Raw genomic sequence first — 22,772 nt, forward strand, 5'->3', positions numbered from 1 at the left:
GGTCAAACAGATTAATTTCGAGTCTGTTCAACCCATTTACATAAACGAGTCAAAACGGGTTGACACGACACGATCCGTCATGTTAATGGGTTGTGTTAGGGTTTGAGATTTTGACACGATAAGCTTAACGGGTCAGGTTAGGGTTGACCTATATAGTATAATATACATGTTTTGACATGGCACGAACACGACCCGTTAACACGATTTGACACCCCTACTCTTATGTGGAATTGTAAGGAGGTAAAATATCTAGGCCCAGACTACCACTAGAGGACAAGAGGGGAAGTGGGAAAGGTTTTAGGAGGCCATGGGGGTTAGGAGACGTGGGGTGTCAGGAGGAATGTGGGGTCAGAAGACATGAGATGTCAGGAGAAAGTAAGAAAAAGAGAGGGGTCAGACACATAAGCATACCATGCCTCACCACTACAGGGGAGATACGCTAGAAGATGATCAGATAATAGGGGAGATTTAGACGACTTCAAGGGGGCTTCTTCAACTTATTCTTCAATCTCTGGAGGAGAGCTCCAAAGAGAACGTATTCTTCAGCAAGTAGATCTGCAACTCCTATTGTACAGAGAGAAATGATAGGCTATGAGAGATTGTAAACAAGTATATTATAGTGGAATTTTCCTTCCCAAACGCCCATGGACGTAGTCAACATATCGAACACATAAACTTGTGTGCCCCTTTCTCTCTATTACTCTGCACTAATTTTTCCATTCATCGTCATGGATGTATGCATCGATATTGTACAGACGCACTAGACCACTGCTAGAGGCTCCAAACAACATTGATCAAGGTCTGAATCATTTCAGCGGGTCGAAAATGACTATTTCTCTCATTTCGGCCTATTTTTCATGCATCAACATGAATATCACAATAACCAATCTTAAATTTCGACGTCTTTGTTTAGTTAGTCTGGTTGTTAGTGTAGACGACATAACTCAAATCTTACATTTCTAATTGGAATAATCATTGATATAATTTATAACCCTCTAAGAGAGCCCAAGTCACATGTAGACATATATTCTAAAAGAATTAATAAATTATACAATTGAAATCCATTAAAACCATTATATAAAATAAAATAATGAGGTATCCACCAACACTTAATTACTCAGTATGGAGAGAAGGGCCGTAGGCCCGTAAATATAGAATTCAGGTCGCCCAGCTTCACGATCACGACTCAGATTAGGCCCAATACAATTTTATATATTATTCCATATGTGACGATAATAACCTTAGATATATGTGAGAATAACCCGAGTGCCCCTTTACGCCCAACCCGAGATCGTAGTCTAATCTAAACAGCTTCAGAAGCAGACATCCGAGGTAGCTTCACTCCCACTTCTCAAAGTGAAACCTTTTCCAACTCTTCTGAAGCCTAACGTCGCTTTCATTCTTCTCTCTCTCTCTCGCCATGGCACAAGCTGTTCGAAAACTATACAACTTGGGCTCCTCCTCCTCTCCAATATCTCACCTCATTTACAACAAGCATAAGGCGAATAGTCATGGCCTATATGCGTTATCTCCATGGGGAAAAAGTATTCGTTGTCATTTCTCAGTGGGAAATTGCCAAGACGGCTCTAGTGCTTCCTCTTATACGTCTGGTGCGTCAAGCTGACAGATGAAGTTTGAAGTTGTTTTGCAGTAGTATTGTTTGTGGAAATGTCTGTGAGGGTAGATCCAGTTACAAAGCTTGCAATATCATGTTCTATATGTGTGGTTTGTGTTTCATTGATAGAGCTTGTAACTGTTGGAAAATCAAGGTGAAAGGCTTGGGAAAAATGAGTTTAGGCAGTATCCTAAACACTAACCGTGTAGCTTTTCCTAGTGTTTTATTGTTAAGTATAGTTATGATTTTTTCAGTCAATCTGTCTATTCAGCAAATAAATAACAGTTATATCTATCAATATGTATGGTCTTGGACCATCAATAATGACTTTTCTTTAGAGTTCAGCTACTTGATCGATCCACTTACTTCTATTATGTTAATCTTAATTACTACTGTTGGAATTATGGTATTGCTCAGCTTAAGGTGTATTATAAATGATGATATTTTTTCTGAAATTCAACAGAAATTTATTATTTTGATGCGTCGTCGACATGCATTATGAAGCCGAATTGCATCTGTTTTGTTTCAGTTGATTGTTAGGTTCCCATATGTAATTTCACTTGTCTTTCTGGGCTTAGCATTTCTCTTCAAACATAAAAACTGTTGAATTTGTTTTGGACTTTCACTTCACTCGTGCACTAATTGGAAATTTGTAACATGCATTGAATTTCAAGATTAGATGATGGTGCTGGACTAAGCCACCAAGAATTCCAGAGATGGCAAAATGGAGGTGGCGCATTCCACAAGTCAGCTTGCATTGATCCGACAGCACTCATAGAGACTGGTGCTATAGTTCATCCAAAATCCGTTGTAGGTGCATATGTTCATATCGGATCGGGAACTGTAATCGGACCTTCTGTTACAATTGGCCAATTGACAAAAATAGGGTGAAACTTCTTCTTTATACAGCAATACAAAAATTTAATTCTGTGTATTATTGTTCGACGTAATGTGACACTGCTCTGGCGATCTTATGGTAGCCATCTCTCCTCATTTCTTTATGCTGTTCCACTGAAGCCTTTGTGCAATAATATGTTTACTTTGAAGAAAACTCTTGAGCATATTATGGGAAAACACATTGTACTGTACTGTACTTTGTGGCTGAGGAGTGGGGAGGGTAGGATTTGTTGGATTCTATCAAAGCATGGGATTTTGGACATGCAAGTTTGCCTGCCCTGGGTGGCATAAACTATGGAAGCTTATACCATCTAGCTTATTGTGGTGCATATATAGGGAAAGGAATAACTGGAATTTTGAGGATTCTTAGAAGATGATGGTATACGTAAAGGATATTTTCTTTAGAACCCTATATCATTGGCTGCCGGCTGGCTCCCAGGATTTCCAAGACATCATGAACAGTTGTGTAGATTTCTTTTAGTGATCTGGAAATATTGAGCAACAGGGTTTAATTTATATTAAAAAAGGTAAAAAATGATAGATTAGAAAACTAAAAACATAGCTTACATATAAAGTTTCTTATTGGCGATCTTGAGCCTGATTGGTTATTCCTGCATTTTTTGGATGGATGCATGTGTGGATGCAAGACCATATGATTTGTGGGAGCGAATAATGCAAACGTAGATACAGGTCTATTTATCAAATTAATGTTTATATATGCATGTACACTGATATGATTTGAACAAGACTACTATTTTGCCAGATTTTTCTTCCTTTTTTTTTTTTTTTTTTTTTTTTTTTTTTTTTTTTTTTTTTTAGCTTAGTAAAACTGAGCTACTATTTTGCCAGATACAATGTCGCACTCAGTAATTGCAGCATAGGTGATTCATGTGTAATCCACAATGGAGTTTGCATTGGTCAAGATGGTAAGGTTTGATAAGTATTAGCTTGGTTGATTTGTACGTAATGGATAGCTGGACTCTCAACTCATTTAGAGATTAATTCCACGAATATTTCATGTTTTCTATTGACTTACCTCACTTGTCCCCTGCATATAATGAAGACTGATGTGTATAAAGTGATTTACTTTTAATGCATAATTTGCATCTGTATACTGCCTATGCTTCTTGTGATTTTCCTTGCTTGTAGACCTTCACCTTCAATTTTAATAGTGATCCATCATTAAATTTTCAACAGACAAAGATTCCCTCCCCCTACTTTCCACTTCCTTTTTTATGGGTGTTATCCAGAAATATAGTTTTAAGTACAAGTCCATTGCTGTCTTCTGATATTAGATGCCAAATTGTTTACATGCAGGATTTGGTTTTCTTGTGGATGAAAAAGGGAACATCTTGAAGAAGCCTCAAGTTGGTGATATTATATTTGTTGACTCAAAGTCAACTTTATGTTGTCGTCTGCCACATGCCTATGTTGCTTTGGATCAGCAATGAAGCACTTTATTTTATAGATATCTTTTGTTTTTCCTCTGCAGTTGCTGGATGCTAGGGTGGGGAACCATGTGGAGATTGGTGCAAATACATGTATTGACAGGGGGAGGTGAGACGTGTAATGGCTTTTGAGTAGTTATTATAGATATTGTTTCATGAGTAGTTACAAAATTTTCTGTATCAGTTTGTACTTGAAGCTGTCCAAGCTGGAGGCTTAATTATGCCACTTATTTGTTTATGCAGTTGGAGAGATACAGTTATAGGGGATCATTCAAAGATAGATAATTTAGTTCAGGTTGGTTTCTGCTTTCTTGATTCGTTGTCAACTTTTTCTGTAAATTGTTGATTGCTGGTATGGTTGGCTTTGCAGATTGGTCATAATGTAGTTGTTGGGAAAAGTTGCATGCTTTGTGGACAAGTTGGGATTGCGGGTTCAGTGACGTATGTTACTTTGATTAACTTTTCTTTTCAATTCTTTATATCTTTGTCAAGTTTTCAGTCACCATTATCAAGCTTTCTGTTTACAAGTACTTGATGAAGCTAATTTGCTTAGCATTACTTCTATGTCTTGCATGTTCTTTACAGTATAGGAGACTATGTTACTTTTGGGGGAAGGGTAGCAGTTCGGGATCACGTTTCCATTGTTTCAAAGGTATTGACTTGGTAATGTAAAAAGGCTGTCGAGATGTAGCATATTTTCAGGAAAGCCCAACAACCTTGTATTTGCTTGTCGGTTTGAGCTTGTTAGACCCACTTATCAAATATGCTAGTGGAAACATATTTGGTATTTTTTTTTTTTTTTTTTTTTTTTATGTCGGGGAACCTCTCCAAGGCAGGGCCCTCCGGACCCACCTTTGCAGAGTAAACCCCGGTCCCATGCATCGCACCCTTGGAAGTATCCCTACTTGAAACTGGTTAAATCGCTGGTTTTTCACCGGAAGGTGTGACCCCAAAGGATTGTTTGCACCCATGAGGTGTTGAACTTTGGACCTTGAAGGAAGTGATACCACAAGACCAAGGCCTTCACCACTTGGGCCAACCCCTTGGGGTTTATTTGGTATAATTAGCAGCATATAATGTTAGCTGTTGGAAAAATCCTTTTAATTGAGTTTATATGTTGAATATGGACTTGTATTTCTCCAGAAAGGATTCATCTTATGAGGCATTATATAAAATGTTGATGGCCCGTTAAAGGCATAAACTAAATTTTTGGTGACTGCTCATTTGGTGAAAAAAGTAGAATTTTCTCTGTATGAGGCAGATATAGATTGTCATCAGGCATGAACTCTTTAATGTTTAAGTTCGCATATATTCAGTAATATATCTTCCATGTTTTTCCTCTATCATTTCGGTTTCAACTCTTATCAGAGTTTTAACGACTTTACTACTTGTTCTATAGATGAGTATCCTTGGCCCTTTCATGTATTAGAGATGCAATTTATTTGGTTTTAAGATTTTGAGTCACTCAGAAAATAAATTGAAATAAAAAATCAGACATTCTTGCTCTCTTTTCTACACTTGTCTGAAGTGGATTCACATGACCATCGAATATACATCTTTTGCCTGCATACTTGAATGTCTCCATGCTCTTATTGTTTGGTCATACAGAATGCACATAGCCTTATATACACGTAGGTCGGATTACCATTGTACTGCTTCCATTGGCTAGAGAGTAAGAGTACTGGGATGAGAACAAGATATCTAATACCATGGAGTTGCAGGTCAGGCTTGCTGCTATTAGCTGTGTCACCAAAGATATCAAAGAACCTGGGGATTATGGCGGCTTCCCTGCTGTGAGGATTGCCTTATTACGTTTTTTTTTTTTCCCTTTTAATTTTGTTTCTTGCCTAATTGTTCCTGAGATGGTAATGGATCAGCCAAACTTGTTGCTGCTAACTGATTGTTGGAAATTTTTGACCAAATATAATATGGATACGACTTAGGTTGCGTTTGGATGTTGAACTGAGTTGAGTTGAGTTGAGATGATAAAATATTGTTAGAATATTATTTTTTAATATTATTATTATTATTTTAGGAATTTGAAAAAGTTGAATTGTTTATTATATTTTGTGTTGGAATTTGAAAAAGTTGTAATGATGAGTTGAGATAGGTTTTAGTAAAATCTCTTTGGTTGCTTTGTAGGTTCCAATTAGCGAGTGGCGAAGACAAGTTGCTTCACAATCTCGGACATCAAAGAAAAGGGTTGATTAAGAGTTGTGAGATGATTTAATGGTGTGCTTGTTTGGGTTCTGTCTGAGTGCTGACTGGAGGAGTCAAATGATGTGCCAACTCGAGGAGATTGCCTACCTAGAGAAGTACCGCACTTGCCGCTGTGGTGTAGTAGAAGCGTGGCATAATTTCTTTTTTGGTATCGTTTTTTGATGGGGGTTTCTACCATGTTCCAGCCTTCAAACCTGGTGCCCATATCTTTGTACTCTGTAAACATTCTATTATTCTCTTCTTATTGTCCTTCGAAGGGGCTGGTGAGCCAATTGGACCTAATATTTTCTTCCCTCGTTTTTTAGATATGTAGTAATTCTAAAGTCTGATTGGGGTTACCTTCGTCTGTCTTCTTTTTCCCCTTGGCAGAGGATCTCTTATATTTCATTGCATGCCAACGGAATGATATCTGGGTAAACTTTGTCGATGTTAAATAAGCTATTAGTAATCCCAGGAAACAGCATATAATTTTAGGGTCACAATTAAGAGTTTTTTTTCCAACTCACCATGATATGGCTAAAGCCTAAAATGCTCGTCCCACGGAATTTTTAAAGATGTATTACTATGTTAAAACTATACATAAATACAACTAATTACAACCATTTCTTCTATCTCTACATACAAAAGCACCAAAGTAATCCTGTAATTACTAATTCTCGACCATAGTGGGTCAGGCTTTATACCTTCTCCATTTCTTTGAAGCATGGTGTAGCTTAATCTTCTTCTTCTTGCTTGAAATCTTCCCATCCGAGCCAACTTTTAGCTGACCCTCCAAGTCTAATTTATGATGCTTACTCTTCTTTCCCCACGTCTTATATCGAAACTTAGTTGATAACCCAACCTTCAACTCGGCTGTTGCATTTGATATTGCATTGAGAAGAGACTTCCACACTCGTGAATTGACATCCACATGATCAATTACTTGACGAGTTTTACCTATACCCTGATGGAAAGAAGGTATGGTTCTCTCCCCTACAGTATCCTGCCCAAAATAAAATGTGAACAAAATGTCATCATAGTATATACTGGAGTCTTCGTTTGGATTTTCAATTTCAAGGTTATACAAGATCGTGCCGTTTTGGCCATCCTTGACTAACGAGGACTGGGGGATGGAGAAGTCGACAATGGTGTACTTTGGGGATCGGGGACGCAAGATTAGCCATAGAGAAAGGGCTAGGATACCCAAGAGTGCTACAACTTGGAGAAGCCATATGTAGAAGTTATTGGCATTGGCTATACAGGTCTCATCATCAAGAGGGTTTGAACTTTCACAGGACTCGCATCTCATTTTGGATTAAATATTGGCAAGCTGGGAGGCACTGATTTTTGAATGAGAAGAAAGGAGGAAATTAAAGGTACTCGAGACTTTGAAATATCGAGGGGTGTTGATTAGTTTATAATATTAAAGGAGGGAAGGTTGCATGTTGTTCAAGTTTAAAGGACATGGGGATTTATTCTTTTCTTTGGGGTGCTTGCTTTCTTGCCTTCTCCTACGCATAATGAGCATTGAAGGTATCAATAAGCTATCAAGAAGCTTCCTTCTCTATACATGGAGTATATGACACTAAAGGAATTAGTTAAAGAATCTGTGGGGAACGGGGGACATCTCTCGAGTTTCTTGTTTATTTTAATATTAGAGACTACAGTCTTTGCAAAAAACTAGCCTGGAGAGGGCATTCCTCTCGGTTAGTACAGTATGGGCTTGGCCTTCGCCTATTTTTTATTTGATTCCCAATACCGAAGAGGCCCATGAAATCCAAGAGGGCCCAACCCACTCTCCAAAACTGACTGTATAACCACTCAGCGGTGATAAAGGATAAGAGCAGTTACAATAACGATCCATAAAAGTCTGAACCCTTATCCCCAAGTTTGAATTTGAATAATAGATATATCTATTATCATTTAAGCAATAGAATGGTTTAGAAACTCTATAAAAGAGGAGAACCCAGGTACGTAAAGGGGATCTGATTCTTTGTGATTAAAGTTTATTCTTGCAGTCACTGACTTAGGCATCAGAAGCTTCCCATCCAAATGCCTAAACCCATGAAAGGAAAAAAACTCACAGGCTAACTCATGGGTTGTTAAGTTTGGGTATTAATCGCCCACGGGTTCTAGTACTCTTCACCACAAAACACATCAAGCCATCAAAATTCTCCAGGCGTTAGGCACCAACTGAGCTGGGGCGAGGCTTAAGACGTCTAACACGTCGAGAACTAGTTGCACGAAGGGCAATCAAGCCTCATGGTAAACATAGCAAAGTAAAAGGTAACAGAAACGACCATACTTTTGGCGTCAATAGCTTTCTGGTTTGGAGTAGGGGCCCTCAAATCGACAAAGTCAAGAATGTTGAAGTTGTTTCGAGCATTCTCTAGTTCGCGAGAAGTAATGGTTGAAGACTAGTGAGAGCCCGCAAATATGGACGCCGGAGGAGCAACAACAACTCAGGGAGAGGAGTCACGGGGTGGTGAAGGGTCAGAAGCAGAAACCAAACCCCTACCTTTGGAAGAAGAAGAAGCCATGGAGGAAGGAAAGAGAGCAAGAACTCAGAAAGAGAGCAAGAAATGCGAAAGAGACAGAAGTTTGAAAGGGGAGGGAAAATGAAGGCCCAAAGAGCATTAAATAGGAGTGTATATGAGATGAAGGTTGACATGCCTAAGGAATGGAGATGAAACGACGCCCAGACACCCCTCGAAAATTGAAACGACGCTTGGATTCAAGTCCCATCACACCGGGTGTAATGAGACTTCGCGGGGTAACTGAAGAGGGCAGTCCTCTCGGTCAGTACAGTATGGGCCTGGGCCTTTGCCTATTTCTGATTTGATTCCCAATACCGAAGAGCCCATGAAATTCGAGAGGGCCCAGCCCATTCCCCAAAACCAAAATAGGAGAAAAACCACCTGACTCAGATAAGAAAATCCACTATGAAAAAATTGTTACAATCACATAATTTTTCTCTTAATCCCAAATACACCCACAAAGCTTCTCTATTATCAAAACTTTAACTCTCACATCTTCTCCTTTTACAAAAAGGGACAATAGAAAAAATTTTACTAAAGTCAAAAGTTACTAGCTAAACCTTTGACTGGTGCAATTAGCCAAGGAGGCTAATCCTCCTTTTTATAGGCCTTAGGCCTTGCTCCTCCTTTATTCCCCACCAATGTGAGACTAAAGCCAAAAGAGCAAAACCCAACAATCTCTACCTTGCAACTTTGGTTGGTTTTACAGCCACGCTCCACTTCAATGAAAATCTTCATAACTTCTGCTATCATGCTCCACCATAAAAGCAACACAATCAAAATAAACTAATTCCAAGCATTTCACTTCGGCCTATGTCGAAAACAATCTTGTTGAAAATTATTGTGTAACTTCCACATTTGGCTTTCTTGGAAGTTCATCAACTATCGACATGAATTCTCACCACACCCTGCATCAATACCAAACCAATGTCTGTGTGCAAACTTGTGGATCCGCTAACATTAACACATTCTCTATCATGGCAACTTTGGGAATTAGCGGCATGCCATGAGGATGTACATGTCTATTTTCAAAAGACATCGCCTTCCATGGAGAGAGACACAAAGTTAGCTTCATTACCAGTATCTCCATTTACTGACTTGGAGCCACTTGCCGAACATGCTCCTTGTACTAGCCGTTTCACCAGTTGCTAGTATCACTGCTGACTTCAAGGGTTGGTCTACCCTTCAACGTTTTATGTAATCATGATTGAATCAAAACATCCTTAACTTGAACTTGCCACAAGCCAAAATTGATTCTCCAATCAAATTTCTCCAATGTGGGACTAAAGCCGAAAGAGTAAAACCCAACAAATACTATTTGTGAAACATAGGCCGAGGGTTATTGGGAAGGATAAAGATATGATTACTACACTTCTATTACTTATTTATTATTCTTTTTGAACTTGATATTATATATTTTTTTATTTTTTTTTAATGATTAAGGATGTTAAAAAAAAACTTAAAAAAATGATAAAAAAAATACTTAAAATACATTATAAGTATATAATTAAATGGGTAGTAAGGATAGTAACCCCTCACTACCCTACTGGGAAAATACACGTTGAGTCTTACAGGGAGTGTGTCAGAATTTTAATCGAAATGATTGAATTTACTATTTTTCATTAACTTGAACTTCCCAACACTTCAAAATTGAGGGAAGGTGTCAAGTGTGGGGGACACAGGCTTTGTTGATGTGAACAGATCACAGGCTTGCACTAATCATCATATGCAGCAGACGGCCAGAAAGATGGGAAGAAAACTAACAGAAAAATAAAAAGAAGAAGAAAGAAAGACAGAAAATCCTACAAACCAACCTTAATCTCAATTTTTGTCAGCTTTCACTTGTGGTGCATTAGCTTTATATTCTTCTCTCCTGACATCCTCCCATTTGAACCGATACGCAAATAAGCTTCATTAAATAACCGGCGATGCTTTGTGTTGGATCTGAATATCTTATATTTGACAACACTTTCCAAGCAAACCTTTAACGGTGCTGTTCCATCTGTAATTCCTTTACAGAACTGTCGATCAGCACTCACTAGCACTTCATAAGCTGTAGTCATTCTGTAACCTTGATAGAAATCCGGCAAAGAGTTGGAGCCAATGACAGCATCACTGCAGTACAATGTTATGCAGATGTCCTTGTAGTAGATTCCCATCCTTTTGTTGGGGTTTAAGAACTCGAAATTCAGGAGAATGGAGGTGTTGTGGGGATGATAAGAGGTAGAATTCCCAACGTCTAAGGCTGGAACGTAGGCGTGGGTGATGATGCAAATGGGACTCTTTGGAGTTAGACATAGCCATATTACCAACGAGGAAAGTATCAACACGGATACAACTTGGAGAATCCACACATATATTGAAGGTTCTGGTTCAGAGGTTTGTTGGAGAATGGGTTGAGATCCTGAGGGTTCTTCGAGATCATCAGCCATGTTTGGAAAAAAAAAAAAAATATATATATATATATATATATATATATATTAGTGCTATTTTGGAGGAACTGATTGAAGGTACGTTCGCGGATGCGCGGATTATATATATAAAGATTAAAGGCTGCTTTACGAAGAGCATGCGCATCATGTATTGGCTCTTGAGCTCCACAGCCACAAGTGCACTGGACCAAATTACCATTAATGAAGGTGGGATCGATTGATTTCTTAGCCGAAACCAATTTTACTTTGAAAAATGATATCGTGGAGTGTGCAAATGTAACGCAATCGTTTTTTTTTTTTTAAAAGAAAATAAATATGGAACTCACATATAAAAATTAATTTTTTAATAGTAGATTCGACTCATTTTCAGTATGATTGTATGGTAGTTACATATTCTACGATTGTATATAATATTACTCCTTCAGCAAATAAATACGTGGCTAACCACTATTTTTAGTGACCAGCGTGGAAACATTAAAAGCATATGAAAGAATGATCAAAAGAAATTAAAAGTCAAAAAAAAAAAAAAAAAGATAGAAAAGGACCTAGCACTTGCTTTCTCTTCATCGCTTCTAAATAGCTTTTAGGTACTCTGTTTTTTGGTTTGATCAGTTTTACATGACACTCTATTAGAATATAGAGCAATATGAATAGCTTTTTCGTCTCAAAGAACTATTAATTATTTAACTTTAACGATGTGTTTTTTCCATGGTGTGCAGCACAGAAGACCACGCTTTTAACTAGATTATACACAGAGCTTTGCAGTCCGAGACAAACCATCACTTGTCCCTTCTAAAAAATGTAAATTTAATTATTTAGTTTATATCTTTTAATTATTTAATAATTATATTTAATAAATAAATATAATATTTAAAATATTTAATTAAATAGAGTAGAGTGTAAAATCATAATTTAAATTCAATATTCCTATTTTGATACCATAACAATTAACCATTATTTTCGGCTGCTGCATGGGGGCTAGAGGCCTACTTATGAACAGCCCGATCTAGGTCGCTGACGGTGTTAGATACCGCCGACGGCCCAACTTGGACTGCCATTGGCAGCCAGAACAGTGGCAGCCACGACTGCCACCAAATTTAGACTTTTTAAAAAAAAAAAAATAGTAATTTTAACTAATTTAATTTATTTATTGTTAGTTTTACTATTTATCAAACATCTTAAAGCCTAATTTCAAACTCATCTTTCAATTTTTCACAAACATTTCTCACAGATTTGTATCTTATTTTACATCAAAACATGGGCTAATCAGGGCTTCAGTATCCATCTCACAAGGAAAAAAATTCTGATAATATAAAATAACATTTTTAATCTCACTTTGTTATTTTTTATATTATTTTTTATTCTTCGATCACTAATCGTAACAACTAACAAGTATCTTTAACTAGTCCTATAAAATCATGCTTGCTTAAAAAAATACCTTTAGGTCTTTATGAGGAGAGTTAAGAATGTAGCCGGTTATTTGTATTTAAGTTTATTTTGATTTTAACATAGCTATTTATTAGAAATTTCTTTATTATGTTTGTTTTAGAATTAGAAATCGTGGCTTCGTATTATTATATAAAAATTCAACCTCTTGAGTTTTAAAGCTAAATTCATACTGCATGGGTTTGAGACGTTCTATTAAGCTTTCATTTAGATGTTAAGAGTATATTAGATTATCTGTGAGACTGTAAATATTAATAAGAATAATAATAAATAATTTATAAATAATAATAAAATAATTTAAAAATATGTGAGAATTATTATCTATTAGTCTATTCATAAGTGAACTCAGCTTTGATTTATTGCTCATAATTCATCAAAAAGCTCTACCTTTAAAGCACCAGACTTCTGTACGATAGGCACAAATTCTGTCTCTAGTCTTTGGGTTTTCACCATAAAGACCATATGCATATAATATTTGGAGAAAGATTTCTTGGTGCCGAAGTCTTTTAAGATACCTTTACACGGATCTACCTGTAACCAGACCCATCAGCAGCTAAGAGTTTTGGAAAATCTTGATTCAAAATCTCTCACCCTCGTTGTATAATGAATAAAAAAAAAAAAACCCAGCATCGTTGTTTTAAACCTCCGAAGCATTATAAAAAGCATATGAAAAACACACACACTCTCTCTCTCTCTCTCTCTCTCTCTCTCTCTCTATATATATATATATATATACACACACACATATAATATTCTTTTATATATAATATATATAAAAAAATATTATATGCACATTCACCTATACGTAGGGGTATAACCGATCCGATTCGATCTGATTTTGTATATTTTTTAAAACCGAACCGGTATACACCAATTTTAAAAATTTAAAAACCAATACTAGACCAATTTATTACCAAAACAAGAACTTTCGATTTTTTCAGTTTTAGTCCGGTCCAGTCTGATTTTTTCGGTTTTACAGATAATGTATATTAGTAATATTATGATGTTTATATATACTAAACTATTAGTCTATTTATATTATAGTATAAGTACATTATTTTATAATAATTAACATTTACTAGTATAGTATTGAAATATGATCAAATGTATAGAAAATTATTTACAAAATGACTATATATATTTATTATAATTTATTATGTCAAAAATATATTTATCGTTGATATTTATATATATATATATATATCAAAAGTAAGTTTATATTTTAATATTAATGTTTATGTTTAAAATTAAAATTTATATGTTATATCAAATGTTATATTAAAAAACTATAAGATTAATTTTATGTTATATCACATGTTATATTAATTTTATGTTAACAGATTAATAGACTTAAATAATAAGATTACAATTTTATGTTATATGAATTAGCAATTTAACATATAATAGACATATATATAATATAAAAAATTATAAATATATATATCAGTCCACTGCAGTTTAAACCAGTTCTTAAAATATGAAAACTACTATGTACCAGTTTAGGACCAGTTTTAGTTCTTAAGAACCGGTACTGCACTGAACTGCTAAAAAACTGGACCGAACCCACCGGTTCAATTTGGTCTGGTTTAACCAATTTTTTGAGTTTTTTTTACACCTCTCTACCTACACAAATTAATGTCCAACTGAAATATGAGGAACTTAATATTTCAAACCGAAAATAATGAGGGGAAAAAGAAGAAGAAGAAAATAAGGAAAAATGGATTGATACCTCTGATAAAGTGAAATAAAAAGGACATCTCCTATCACTAAAAGTTGGCAAGATCACCCCGTCAGGCCCCAACAAAATATGACAGTTGGTGTGGGCCTGATGGTGCTTGCTGCTCCATGTGGAGATCTTAAATTGGATGATCGAGGTTATTTCCGAACGGAATACCACCATTGTCGACTGTGATGTTGAATGATGGATCTAAGAATATTCTCTAGTGGGACCCGAGGGTCAGTAGTGCTTTTTACAGTTTGTTACGTCTATCCCTTATAAGGGAACATATATGATAGTGTTATTTTCTTATGCTGAATATTAATCAAATTTTACTCCCCTTCTTCAACCTTTCTTTTGGAGGCTTCTCCCCTCGAAGTGAGAATTTCCCCTTTCCCTAACTTTTGTGTTACATTTGGTAGCTAGAGCAACAATTCTTCCTTCATTTTACATGGCAGAACGTACACATTTCACTCAATTACAAGAGAATTTCAATTCTCTTAAGAAAAATATAGAGTTTCAATTTAAAATTGTGGAAACCAAGATGACTGCTTTGAAACGTCAAGTGGAGTTGGTAGCCCAGCAGATGTCCACCCTTACACTGAAGTTGCAAAAGAAGCATCAAGCAGAGTCATCATACAATGCACAACAAAATTTAGAACAAGCCCTGGTGAACATTGGTGAGGTGCAGACCCGTTCCATGAGATTGGATTTTTCAATTTTTAATCGAGATGACCCAGAAGGTTGGCTTTATAAGGTAAAATAATTCTTTGTTTTCCATCGTACTTTACCTCAACATAGATTGCATTTGGTTTCATTTCACATAGAGGGAAAACCCCTCAAATGGTTTCAAGATCTTGAGGAGTTTGGAGGAATTGGGGAGTGGGAGTCATTTGTGAAGGCATTGCTCATTAGGTTTGTGCCAAATTGTTATGATAACCCTGTGGAGGCCTTCATATGCCTAAAACAGATTGGATTTGTGGAGGATTAAAAAACACAATTTGAGAACCTATCAAATAGACTAAGGGGCTTGTCTAACCAGTACAAACTGAGTTGTTTTCTCAGTGGCCTTAGGGATGAAATTTGGTTGCCAATAAGAATGTCCAATCCTCATAACCTAATCAGAGCCTGCAGCTTAGCAAAAATTCAAAGAGAACATGTTACCCTCACTAAAAAGACTACCAAATGAACATTTATGTATAAACCTTTTACCCATTCAAAATGTTAGTCAACATTAGATGACGGACAAGAAAGACAAAGGCCTTTGCTACTATTGTAAGGCTAAGTGGGGTTCTGACCATACATGTCAAAAGCCAAAGTTGTACTTAATTGAGGAGATTTATGATACTGTGGAGGGAGAGAAAAGCATAGTGGTGAGTCAAGAGTTAGAGAGAGCAGAAAAGGTATAAGAGGAGATGGTTTTAGATTTAGGGACCTTTAAAAAAAATCCTGAAATTTCTTTGCATGTTATTTTGGGGTCAATAAATCCTAGAACTATGCGGGTAAAGGCTAACATTAGAAACTGTGAAATTGTGGCCCTCATTGACACAAGCAGGACATCTAAATTCCTAGACCCAAGTATCGTGTTGAAAATTGGGCTAAAGTTAGATGAAGCAAACAAGGTTAAAATAAGGGTAGCTAATGGGGATCTAGTTGGCAGTGAGGGAAAAGTGGAAAGGGTTGCCTTATGCATTCAAGGATCTGAATTTGAAACATAAGCTTATGTGTTGAGTTTGGCAAGCTGTGATATGGTACTAGGGGTGGCTTGGTTGCAAACATTGGGAACTATCCTTCGGGATTTTCGGAAATTAACAATGCAGTTCATGAATGCAGCTCAAAAGATAATAGTGCTAGGATTGATGAATTCTAAACTAATTGAAGTAGGGGGTTTACCTGATCATGATAGATGGGAAAGTAAAGGCATACTACCTCCACAGAAATTACAAGATATCTTGGAACAATTCCAAGATGTCTTTGCTAAACCCAAAACACTACCTCCACATAAAGCCCATGACCACTCCATTGTCCTACAACCAGGCACTAAGCCTATCTTCGTAAGACCCTATCGATACCCCTTCTTTTTAAAGGATGAGATTGAAAGAATTATTAAAAAACTGTTGACTTTAAGAGTCATACAACCTAGTCAAAGTCCTTATTCTTTTCCAATATTACTGGTTAGAAAAGTATATGGCTCTTGGAGATTATATGTTGACTATAGAGCCCTTAACAGTGCAACCATAAAAGACAAATATCCTATCCTTATGGTTGAGGAGCTACTGGACGAATTATGTGGATGTACCATTTTTTCTAAGTTGGATCTAAGGTCCGATTACCACTAGATCAGGTTGAGTCCAACTAACATTCCCAAAACAGAATTCAAGACTCATGAGGGTCACTATGAGTTTTTGGTTATGCCTTTTGGCTTAACCAATGCTCCCTCTACCTTTCAAAGTTTAATGAATGTTATTTTCAAGCCATATCTTCAAAAGTTCATATTGGTGTTCTTTGATGATATTGTAGTGTACAGTTCTAATGAAGTGCAACACCTACAACACCTAAAGATTACACTAGACATTTTGAGGCAACACCAATTATTTGCTAAGAGATCTAAGTGCCAGTTTGGGAGCCTTGAAGTAGCCTATTTGGGACACCTCATTTATGCACAAGGTGTGAAGGCAAATCCATTTAAGTTGAAGGCAAATAGGGAATGGCCACGACCCATTTCACTTAAGTGCCTTAGGGGATTTCTTGGGTTGACAGGTTATTGCAGAAGATTTATCAAATGCTATGAATGAGTTGCTATACCTTTGACTAACCTCCTAAAAAAGGATTGATTCCTATGGAACCAAGAGGTAGAGAAGGCTTTCCTAAGCTTGAAGGAGGTTGTAATGAATCCCCTTGTTTTGACATTACCAAACTTTTCAGCACTCTTTGCAAGTGTGATGCCTCGAGGAAGGTTGTAGGGGTAATTTTGCTACAAAGAGTCCATCCCATAGATTATTACAGTTAAGCCTTAAAGGGTAAATGCTTACTTATGAGAAGGAGCTATTTGCTCTAGTCTCTGCAGTCAAGAGATGGCGGCCTTACATATTGGAGGCTAGATTCATTGTTAAAACAGACCACCAAAGCCTAAAGTTTTTGTTAGACCAAAAGATGAGGACACCTATGCAGCAAAGGTGTGTCCAAACTCTTAGGCTATGACTTCTTGGTGGAGTACAAATAAGGGATAGATAATAAGGTAGCTGATGCCTTGTCAAAAAGGTTTGATGAAGGTGATGTTACGGAGGGTGAGGCTCGACCCTTGTCTATGATTTCAGTTCCTAATTTTTAACTACTAGAGGAACTACAACAGTTGTATGGTCAAGACTAAAAAATCTAAGTGGTGCTGCAGAAGTGGAGAAATGGTGAGTTAGGCCGAAATACAGTCCTAAAGGTGGCTTACTATGCTACAAAGACAGACTCTTTATTACCAACAACAAGCCCTTCAAGCTTAAACTATTGGAGTTATTCCACAGTAACCCCACCGGAGGCCACTCGAGCTATGACAAAACACTTTACAGGATCAGAAGAGAGTTCTATTAGCCCAAACCCATAACAGAGGTAAATGAGTTTATACATAATTATGATATATGCCAGTGTGTGAAACACAAGAACCACTTGCCTGGTGGACCACTCCAACCCTTGGAGATACCCTCTAGACCTTGGTCCATCATTTTAATGGACTTCATTGAAGGCTTACCTATATACTATTGCTTCAACTGCCTCTGGGTGGTGGTGGACCGTTTAACCAAATTTAGCCACTTTATACTCCTCTTCCATCCATACACAGCCCTATCCCTAGCCCAGCAATTCATCAAACATATATTTAAACTCCACGGTATGCCTAGTTCCATTATCTCTAACAGAGACAAATCATTTACAAGTAAATTTTGGCGTGAATTATTCAGGCAGCAAGCGGTTCAGTTGGCCTTAGCTCAACCTACCACCCTCAAACAGACAGCCAATCTGAGGTTGTTAATAAAACCCTAGAGAACTACTTGCGTTGTTTTGTGGGAGATAGACCTAAAGATCGGTAGCTCTGGTTTCCTATGGCTGAATGGTAGGTACAATACATCCACCCATACATCTACAAAACTAACCTCATTTGAGGCTCTTTATGGCTACCCCACCCCCTCCACTGAGCTATCATGCAGGTACCTCTCGGGTTGAGGCTGTGGACACCACTCTCAAGGCTCGTGAGCATATCATCCCCTTGCTGCAAAAAAACATGCAAAAAACCCAAGAAATGATGAAGAAATTTGCAGATCTGAGAAGAAAGGAGATAACTTTTAATGTGGGAGACTGGGTTTTTGTATGCTTACAACCTTATAGGCAGCAATTTGTAGCTCAGAGAAGAAGTGTGAAGCTATCGCCCAGATTCTGCGGCCCTTTTGAGATTATCGAGTGGATTGGGAATGTTGCATATAGGTTGAAGCTCCAATATTCGGCACAGATACACTCTATCTTTCATGTTTCAATGTTGAAGAAGAAGTTAGGGCAATCTCTGAGTCCCAAAGCTCAGCTTCCTCCCGTGGATGATCTAGGTATTTTGAAGCCAGAGCTTGTGGCTATTCTAGATCGCAGGGTCAAAAAGAAGGGATCTTTTCCTTTGGTTGAGGTGCTAGTCAAGTGGCAAGGATAGAAAGATGAAGATGTGACTTGGGAGGCATTTCTTCAGTTGAAAAACACTTACCCACACCTTGTGGGCAAGGTGTTTTGAAAGAGGGAGGCTTTGTTGCAAGTCTGAAGCTTGCCCTAGTAAAGTGGAAAGGGTTAGATGAAGTCATTGTTGATTGAGAGCCGTTTATCAGATTAAAGGCCAGTATCACTACAGAGCACCAGTCTTAAGAATAGTATTCTAGAAGCTTATTTTACATTTATGCTATTTCATCTTTTATTGTTGTAATGTTGTGATTGGTGGATCTAAGAATATTTTCTAGTGGGACCCGAGGGTCAGTAGTGCTTTTTACAGTTTGATACGTACATCCCTTATAGGGGAACGTATACAATAATGCTATTTTCTTATGTTGAATATTAATCAAATTTTACTCCTCCTCTTCAACTTTTCTTCTGGAGGCTTCTCCCCTTAAAATGAGAATTTCTCATTTCCCCAATTTGTGTTACACAAAGCAGCTGGTTATTTATATTTTAGTTTATTTTGATTTTAACATGGCTATTTATTATAAATTTCTTTATTATGTTTGTTTTAGACTTAGAAATCGTACGTGCCTTGTTGTTATTGTTGTTGTTATTATTATTATTATTATAAAAAAGAAAAAAACTAAATGATCTCGTTTTGAATTTTAAAGCTAAATTCATATTGCATGGGCTTGAGATCGACGTTCCATTAATAAGCTGTGTACTCGGCTGATTTTGGTATGGGATTGAAACTTCTTTTAGTACCACATATATAACTAATCAAAATATGAAGAACAAAGGCAGCTGTGATTTCTTGTTCATCACTCATCTCAAACAGATCACTATATTCTTTCCAAAGATCAACTCGTTTCGATCTTTTTTGTTTTCTTATAACGCTAGCTGGTCTGTGTGGAAAGTTAAGGGCTAGTTTAGATTCAAATATGAGATGAGATGGTTTTAAATGAAAGATAAAAATTAAAAAAATATATATTATTATAATATTATTTTTTATTATTATTATTTTTTTAAAATTTAAAAAAGTTGAATTAAAATTTAAAAAAATTAAATTATTTATTATATTTTATATAAAAATTTAAAAAAATTATAATGATAAAATAAAATGAAATGAGATGAAATACTTTCTAAATCCAAACAAACCTAAACCTTTTTAATTTTTAAGGCTACGTAGAGCACAAATTAATTATATCTTTGGGTTTTCACCATAAAGAACATATCCGTATGGCATACATATACATATACATATATATATATATATAGAGAGAGAGAGATTTCTTGGTCTTTAAGATACCTTTATACGTGGATCTTTACCAGTAACGTCCAACATCCACGTAAACAATAACAATATTAAAAGCATGTGAAAAAAAAAAAAAAAAAGGATTAAAAGTTTAAAACTCGGAAATAAAGTACAGATCGAGTCGTAGGCTAGTATCACTCGCTTTTTTTTATATATGGGTGTGTTGATCAAAATGTAGTCTGTTTTGGGAACTAAAGCAATGCCCTTTCACAATCAAGTTTTGTGTGAGAATGAGTGGGAACCGATTAATTAATGGTTCCATAATAAGTTTTTATATTGAAAAATGATAGAGATCCCGTTGGGGCTCCCACTCTAATTTTTTAATTTTTTTTAATTAGCGATTAAGAAAGTGTTGTTTTATAATATTGTGAATTTTCTTCTTTTCTAAAAAAATAATTAAAAGTGAAATAATGTTGTGAAAAAAAAACTGAAATTTTTTTCACATATTGTTTTAACACTTCTAAGTATTTTTAAAAAAAAAGAAAAAAAATTCAAAATATTATTAATTAAACAATATTTTCTTAATTACTAAGTAAAAAAAAAAAAAAAAAAGGAGGAGCGGAAGCTACCAGCGGGATCCCTAGCATTGTCCTTTTATATTTTTTTCATGCTGCATGTAATTGAGCAATTGTTGGAGAATCTCACCATGTATGCCTAACTGCTGATTAACATAGTGCTTGTTCGGGAAGGGGAAAAAGCTCTAGCTAGCATACTTTTTCTCCGACGACTGTGGCAAATTTAATTCTATGCACAAAAAGGATACATTAATAAAAGTAACGTTAGATACAGTATTCTTAAGTTGTGCTAGTTCCATGTAATTCATTTAAAAAAAAAAAATATCCACCATTAATAAAATCATTTCTCTATCGACAAAGATTGAGCCTACAAAAATTTCATTTATGAGAAGTGCTATTTAACATCATTTTAATTATCATCCTTATATTATGATCATCATGTGACATTAACTAATTAGAAAGTTATTTAATTATTATTACTTACTTATTTTTTAATCTTTTGATATTACATAAGAGATAGTGTTGAAAGATAATGACAAATAGATGAAAAACTTGAAAATTCCTACGGCAACACAACAGCTGTCCAACAAAATTACATCGAACAAGACCCCATTCATGGGAAGTTGGCCGGAGCGTTAATGCTCTCTCTCTCTCTCTAGATAGTAGATATATATATATATATATATATAGTCTTATGGTTATGAAAAGAATATTATATGCACGTGTAAAAGAATCAATGTCCGGCTGAAACATGCGAGAAAAAGATTTCAAACAGGGAAATAATGAGGGGAAAAAAGAGAAGAAGGGAAAATGGATTGATGCCTCTGATCAAGTGAAATAAACAGGACATCTCTTGTCTCTTGAAGTTGGCAAGATCACCCCGTCAGGTCCCACCGAAACATGACAGTTGGTGTGGGCCCGATGGTGCTTGCTACTCCACCTGGAGATCTTAAATCTGATGATCGAGGTTATTTCAAGACGGAACACCACCATTCCCGCCGCACGATCATTCATGAACTCCGTCCAACGCTGGCTATTCACCGTCAATGCCTCCCCACTCAGTAGGTCTGCCACCACTGTAGTATTCTTCGGCTCCTGGTAAAACGGGAACAACAACTGATTCGACCCGATTTTCTGATCCTTATAGTAAACTGACCCATCCATGGAATCGTAGTAGATGCCGATGTGTTCGTTCGGGTTCCGAATCGTCACGTTAAAAGATATTTGGGCGTTCTCGAATGCGGTTGCTTGGCCCAGACCCGGAATCGAAAACTCCTGGACATGGAATCTCGGGCGGTGTGGGCGTAGACTAAGCCATAGAATGAAAGTGGTCAAGCCGAGTACAAATAGAAACATCAAGAAAATGGCACATACCATCTTGGAGACACGGGTGGTGAGGCTTTCTCGAACCCGGTGGACGATTTCTCGTGGGGTGTGGTGACGTTTTATTTGTCTGGACTGGTTGGCCGGTTTGGGATGCATTTTCTTTTTCTATTTTTGTTCTTTGGTCAAAAAAATCAATTGAAACACGGGTCCTCCTTGTTGTTGGAGTAGTGTTTATATGGAGGAAGGTGGCGGAGAATAGAAGGGTTAATTTATCCGTGGGAGAATTTTGGTTCTTTTGCATGGAGTAAGGAAGGAATAAACTGAGCAAATTATGTACTCTTTGAAATAACATATTATAAAGCTCAATAGATTTATCTAATTTCATCGTTAATGACTGTCGTAGTTGCTGTCTTAGTCACTGATCACTATTAATATATGCATATTGTCATACTTTTAGTTAAGAAATGATCATGTGCAGCTTGTTTAAGCATGCAGGAGAATATTCTGTAAGGTTTCCTTCAGCCTGTGGGAAGTATATATACGAATTCTAACTACTTTTAAGAGAATAGGGTTTCGTGGGACGGCTTCCAATGTTGGTTGTACTTTATTTATACGGTACTTCTCTTTTCATGTTTTAAGTATTTTGTT

At 36.4% G+C, this 22,772-nt stretch overlaps 4 protein-coding genes across 6 annotated transcripts; 1 reads left to right on the plus strand and 3 right to left on the minus strand.

Moving 5' to 3' along the window:
• The first annotated feature begins 1,293 nt into the window (after positions 1-1,293).
• LOC121264382 (probable UDP-3-O-acylglucosamine N-acyltransferase 2, mitochondrial) lies at positions 1,294-6,518 on the plus strand. Of its 3 annotated transcripts, XM_041167533.1 has the most exons (10): positions 1,296-1,610; positions 2,295-2,502; positions 3,362-3,438; positions 3,830-3,879; positions 4,005-4,069; positions 4,204-4,255; positions 4,331-4,401; positions 4,546-4,612; positions 5,682-5,753; positions 6,103-6,518. In XM_041167533.1, exons 1-10 carry the CDS (start codon positions 1,421-1,423, stop codon positions 6,169-6,171), a joined length of 921 nt encoding a protein of 306 aa, XP_041023467.1. In that variant the 5' UTR covers positions 1,296-1,420; the 3' UTR covers positions 6,172-6,518. The 3 variants fall into 3 exon arrangements, with proteins under 3 accessions (XP_041023469.1, XP_041023468.1, XP_041023467.1); XM_041167534.1 differs by lacking the exon at positions 4,546-4,612 and having other exon boundaries at positions 1,295-1,610; XM_041167535.1 differs by lacking the exons at positions 4,331-4,401; positions 4,546-4,612 and having other exon boundaries at positions 1,294-1,610.
• A 197-nt stretch (positions 6,519-6,715) lies between these two features.
• On the minus strand, positions 6,716-7,692 carry LOC121264385 (protein NDR1-like). Its single transcript, XM_041167538.1, has one exon. It carries the CDS (start codon positions 7,466-7,468, stop codon positions 6,851-6,853), a length of 618 nt encoding a protein of 205 aa, XP_041023472.1. The 5' UTR covers positions 7,469-7,692; the 3' UTR covers positions 6,716-6,850.
• A 2,842-nt stretch (positions 7,693-10,534) lies between these two features.
• On the minus strand, positions 10,535-11,128 carry LOC121265631 (NDR1/HIN1-like protein 2). The gene has a single exon (XM_041169322.1). It carries the CDS (start codon positions 11,126-11,128, stop codon positions 10,535-10,537), a length of 594 nt encoding a protein of 197 aa, XP_041025256.1.
• A 10,216-nt stretch (positions 11,129-21,344) lies between these two features.
• On the minus strand, positions 21,345-22,415 carry LOC121264392 (NDR1/HIN1-like protein 26). The gene has a single exon (XM_041167543.1). It carries the CDS (start codon positions 22,278-22,280, stop codon positions 21,627-21,629), a length of 654 nt encoding a protein of 217 aa, XP_041023477.1. The 5' UTR covers positions 22,281-22,415; the 3' UTR covers positions 21,345-21,626.
• Between the last annotated feature and the right edge of the window lie 357 nt (positions 22,416-22,772).

Source organism: Juglans microcarpa x Juglans regia, chromosome 5D (genome assembly GCF_004785595.1).
Source record: "Juglans microcarpa x Juglans regia isolate MS1-56 chromosome 5D, Jm3101_v1.0, whole genome shotgun sequence".
NCBI classification, from domain to species: domain Eukaryota; kingdom Viridiplantae; phylum Streptophyta; class Magnoliopsida; order Fagales; family Juglandaceae; genus Juglans; species Juglans microcarpa x Juglans regia.

Bases quoted from the DNA above. Each gene is read 5' to 3' on its own strand.
- LOC121264382 (XM_041167533.1), top strand. From the start codon at position 1,421: ATGGCACAAGCTGTTCGAAAACTATACAACTTGGGCTCCTCCTCCTCT. The intron at 4,402-4,545 runs GTATGTTACTTT...TGTTCTTTACAG, and splicing joins GGGATTGCGGGTTCAGTGAC to TATAGGAGACTATGTTACTT. The intron at 4,613-5,681 runs GTATTGACTTGG...ATGGAGTTGCAG, and splicing joins ACGTTTCCATTGTTTCAAAG to GTCAGGCTTGCTGCTATTAG.
- LOC121264385 (XM_041167538.1), bottom strand. From the start codon at position 7,468: ATGAGATGCGAGTCCTGTGAAAGTTCAAACCCTCTTGATGATGAGACC.
- LOC121265631 (XM_041169322.1), bottom strand. From the start codon at position 11,128: ATGGCTGATGATCTCGAAGAACCCTCAGGATCTCAACCCATTCTCCAA.
- LOC121264392 (XM_041167543.1), bottom strand. From the start codon at position 22,280: ATGCATCCCAAACCGGCCAACCAGTCCAGACAAATAAAACGTCACCAC.